The 4,486-nt window shown below is 50.9% G+C and overlaps 1 protein-coding gene across 6 annotated transcripts in view; it reads left to right on the top strand.

The window, feature by feature from the left end:
* The window catches only part of HMBS (hydroxymethylbilane synthase), an 8,883-nt gene extending 4,698 nt beyond the window's left edge, over positions 1-4,185 (top strand). For 4 of the 6 annotated variants that reach the window (XM_005856766.2, XM_014538933.1, XM_014538924.1 and 1 more), the window contains exons 6-14: positions 160-237; positions 474-551; positions 671-746; positions 1,806-1,919; positions 2,161-2,199; positions 2,701-2,820; positions 3,299-3,352; positions 3,486-3,572; positions 3,665-4,185. In XM_005856766.2, coding sequence (XP_005856828.1) covers positions 160-237; positions 474-551; positions 671-746; positions 1,806-1,919; positions 2,161-2,199; positions 2,701-2,820; positions 3,299-3,352; positions 3,486-3,572; positions 3,665-3,838 — 820 coding nt within the window. In that variant the 3' untranslated portion in view covers positions 3,839-4,185. The remainder of the gene's footprint in view (positions 1-159; positions 238-473; positions 552-670; positions 747-1,805; positions 1,920-2,160; positions 2,200-2,700; positions 2,821-3,298; positions 3,353-3,485; positions 3,573-3,664) is intronic. The other 2 variants (XM_014538914.1, XM_014538930.1) reach the window with 2 other exon arrangements.
* The last annotated feature ends 301 nt before the right edge of the window (positions 4,186-4,486 follow it).

Here is a 4,486-nt window from a genome sequence, read left to right as displayed (position 1 = left end):
GGAGAGTGGGGGGAAAGGGAGAGGTCTCAGGGTCCTGAGGTCTCTGAGGCCTGCTTTTGGAACTGCTCCTGGCTCGGCCACTGAAGTAGAGGCGGGATGGATGGAGCAGAGGCGGAAGCCGCTGCCTGGACCCTTCTCCTGCCCCTCCCATCTCTCTAGGGTGGACCTGGTCGTTCACTCCCTGAAGGACCTGCCCACTGTGCTTCCTCCAGGCTTCACCATTGGAGCCGTCTGCAAGTAAGTGCCCTCTGAGTCTGGGCCTGGGCTGGGGAGGGGGCAGGATAGGCAGTGAGTTAACCTTGGCTTTTCCCTTTGGGACTTGGCCCTCTGCCTCTAGGGCTGGCTCCCCTGCCCTGAGGAGTAGTAAGCATGGCAGAAAAACTCAGAAAATGCCAGTTAGTTGGCTATCAGGAGAAACTGGATATGACCTGAACTGAGACCTCTCACTCTACAACCCTCCCTCCACCCCCTAGGCGAGAGAACCCCTATGATGCTGTTGTCTTTCACCCAAAATTTGTTGGGAAGACCCTAGAGACCTTGCCAGAGAAGAGGTGAGTGGGGCCTGGCTAGGCGTCTTGGTGGAATATGCACAGAAGCTGGAGGACGGGGAGGAGGAGGAAAGGAACAGTGCCTGGGGTTACATCTCACTTTGCACCCTGTCTTTGAGCAGTGTGGTGGGAACCAGCTCCCTGCGAAGAGCGGCCCAGCTGCAGAGAAAGTTCCCACATCTGCAGTTCAAGAGCATCGTATCCTTTTAGAGGAGGGTGGGGCCGTAGCTGGAACGCTAGGTGGAAGGCGAGGTCCAGAGGGCCTGAGAGTCCCTAACATGGAAAGGACTTCCAGAGGAAGTGGACCATGGGGCAGTGGATTAACTGTCCTCCCATTCATCCACTCATAACCCTTTCACATCAGCATTGCCCCTGCTCAGATAGAATTTACAGTTTGGTTGGGGAGACAAACGGGCATTGATAAAACAGTGATGCTGAACAGTGATTACTGAGGGGTGAGGGGGGAGATGGGGAAGGGCTGGGCACTTCCATTTTTATGTTCTGTATTGTTTTGATTTTTACAATGAATATGTAGTATGTTTTATAAAACTAAAATGGTATGTGATAAGTGCTCTAATGTGCAAAGTAGGGAATTCTCTGGAAGCTTCTAACTGGAACATCTAAACACAGATTTTGGGGGCAAGGAAGGCTTCTGAGAGATCTTTGTAATCTTGGGCAATTTCATTTATTTGACCTATCCTTTTCCTCATCTGTAAAATGTAGATACTAATAAAACCTTCCTCATAGAGTTTCTGTGAAAACTAAATGAGTTGGCATATGTACATAGCATTTTAGAATAGTATCTGGCATATATGAGTTAAGTGTTAGCTGCTTCCATTAAGCTGAGAACCAAAAGATGAGAAGTTGGCCAGCTAGAAAACAAAATAAGCCAATCAGAGAAAGACAAGTGTCACATGATCTCACTCATATGTGGAATCTAATGAACAAAGTAAACTGATGAACAAAATAGATCCAGAGACATAGGAGCATGGAACAGACTGTGAAATCTGAGGGAAGGTGGGGGTGAGAAGAGATCAGCCAAAGACCTTGTATGCATATATGCATAACCCACTGACACAGACAATAGTGTGGTGAAGGCCCGGGGATGGGGGGGGGGGGGCCTAGAAGGGGTCAATGGGGGGAAGACGGGGGACATATGTAATACTTTCAACAATAAAGATTTAATTTTTAAAAAGTTAGGCAGCTAGAAAGTTTCAGGCAGAGAACAATGCGCATGTCCTTAGCATCTCTCCTCAGCGGGGAAACCTCAACACTCGGCTTCAGAAGCTGGACGAGCTGCAGGAGTTCAGTGCCATCATCTTGGCCGCAGCGGGCCTGCAGCGCATGGGCTGGCAGAACCGCGTGGGGCAGGTGGGGGCCATCCCCTTCCCCTCCCAGTTCATCTTTACCCCCTGCCTGTATTTAGTGGTAGCTAATGTTCTTTTTGAACACCCTGCCTCTAACACTAAGCTGGAAAGAAGTTTCAGGGAAGATTGGGAATCAGAGGCTGACTCCCTCCTTTGCCTGTCCAGGCTTTCTGTCTGATAGGGAGCCCCCGCTCACTGCAGTATGTCACTCTGTCTCTATACTTCTGCCTGTTCTGCCCCCACAGATCCTGCACCCCGAGGAATGCATGTACGCTGTGGGTCAGGTATGCTTGCCCAAGGAGCTGGTTGTACAACCATGTGCATCAAAGTTCCCAGGGAGGGGCAGGCCTTGGAAGGCTACTCGAGCAAAGGGCCTTGGGGAGCAGTTGAAGGTGGGCTGGTTCCCACCCTTAGCTCCATTGGTCGGGAAAAGATTGGGTCTGATGTCTTAGCCAGCGGTTCTCAACCTGTGGGTCGCGACCCTTTTGGGGGTCAAACGACCCTTTCACAGGGGTCGCCTAAGACCATCGGAAAACACATATATAATTACATATTGTTTTTTGTGATTAGTCACTATGCTTTAATTATGTTCAATTTGTAACAATGAAAATACATCCTGCATATCAGATATTTACATGACGATTCATAACAGTAGCAAAATTAGTTATGAAGTAGCAACGAAAATAATTTTATGGTTGGGGGTCACCACAACATGAGGAACTGTATTAAAGGGTCTCGGTATTAGGAAGGTTGAGAACCAATGTCTTAGGCTGTTCTTCCATCAGGGGGCCCTGGGCGTGGAAGTGCGAGCCAAGGACCAGGACATCTTGGACCTGGTGGGCATGTTGCACCATCCTGAGACCCTGCTTTGCTGCATTGCCGAACGAGCCTTCCTAAAGCACCTGGTAGGGCCTGTGTTCCACCTGTGGTGGAACAGGAGTTGGGAAGGGTGGTGGGGAGACTGTCACATTGATGCTCTGTATTTAATGGTAACTTATTTTCTTTTTTTAAAAATATATTTTATTGATTTTTTTTTACAGAGAGGAAGGGAGAGGGATAGAGAGTCAGAAACATCAATGAGAGAGAAACATCGATCAGCTGCCTCCTGCACACCCCCTCCTGGGGATGTGCCCGCAACCAAGATACATGCCCTTGACCGGAATCGAACCTGGGACCCTTCAGTCCGCAGGCCAACGCTCTATCCACTGAGCCACACCGGTTAGGGCTGGTAACTTATTCTTGAATGTTGTGTATGAAGAGGACCCAGGTCTGGGCCCTTAGCCTCCTTTTCAGTGATGTCCTCACAGGACTATGAATTTCTGGACTCTGGGCACAGGGTAGTTAAGGGTCTTTGGGGTTCACGGGGAGACCTTCTTCCTGCAGGAAGGAGGCTGCAGCGTACCTGTAGCAGTGCACACAGCTATTCAGGATGGACAAGTAAGCAGGGAAGTGGGTGGAGGGTAGGGAAGGACTGGCATTTCTCCCTGTGCATCCCACGTTGCCAGCAAGAGCTCTGGATTCCAAGTGGTTTCCTCTCGGGATAGACTAAGGCACCTGTTTTCTTTCCCAGCTGTACCTGACTGGAGGAGTGTGGAGTCTGGATGGCTCAGAGAGCATGCAAGAGACCATGCAGGCCACCATCCACGTCCCTGCCCAGGTGCCAAGGCGAGGGTGAGGGAAGGGTAAGAAACAAGCCTGCCTCATCTCCCCTTGAGTGCTCACCGAACCCTACGTTCTTCCCTCACCCAGCATGAAGATGGCGCTGAAGATGACCCACAGTTGGTGGGCATCACTGCCCAGAACATTCCACGAGCAGCCCAGCTGGCTGCTGAGAACCTGGGCACCAGCCTGGCCAACTTGTTGCTGAACAAAGGAGCCAAGAACATCTTGGACGTCGCACGGCAGCTTAATGATGCCCACTGACTGGTCTGTGGGGGGCTGCTGCTGCCCAGGCTGGCACCCTAGGCCTCAGGGGCCTGAACTGCAGTCAGACTTCCAGGGATGGCCTTGCCTGCTCAGTAGGTGGGGCCTCATCTCTTTAGAGCCCAAGCCTTTGAAATGTAATCGACTCTGCTAATAAACCAGCTCTGAAGGTGCCTTTGTTTTGGTGGGCTTGCCGGGAAGAGGACAAACCAAACCCTTTACTCCTTCAGAGGCTGGGAACTGCCCAGAGCGCGTCTGGAACCTCCTTGTTTCTGCCTCCATCGTTCTCATTTCACCTCCAACAGCAAATTGTCTCCCAGGGACATTCAAGAAGCTATCATCTTAAAGTCCTATTTGCTCTCCTATTAACCAGTCTTATAACAGCGTCTCCCCTCCCCCACAGTCCCCCCAGAGAACAGGGACCTAAAGTCATCAATCCTACACGGCTGCGGGGCAAAATGAAAACAGGATACATTTCTTAAAAAATCCTTTAATAAACAAAATCTGTCCATCTGAAACTTCCAAGTACCTGCTCTTGGGTGGGTTAGCTGCTGAATTCCAGTTCGGAAACCAACGAGGCTGGGCCCGGGTGGGGTCCCCGCACAGTGCTGGTGTCTGTCGCGGGACGAGCGGTGAGGCCTGGGCCCC

This window comes from Myotis brandtii, unplaced genomic scaffold (genome assembly GCF_000412655.1).
Source record: "Myotis brandtii unplaced genomic scaffold, ASM41265v1 scaffold105, whole genome shotgun sequence".
Taxonomy (NCBI): Eukaryota; Metazoa; Chordata; class Mammalia; order Chiroptera; family Vespertilionidae; genus Myotis; species Myotis brandtii.
Note: the sequence above shows the minus strand (reverse complement) of the source record. Positions and strands in the feature narration are given on the sequence as shown.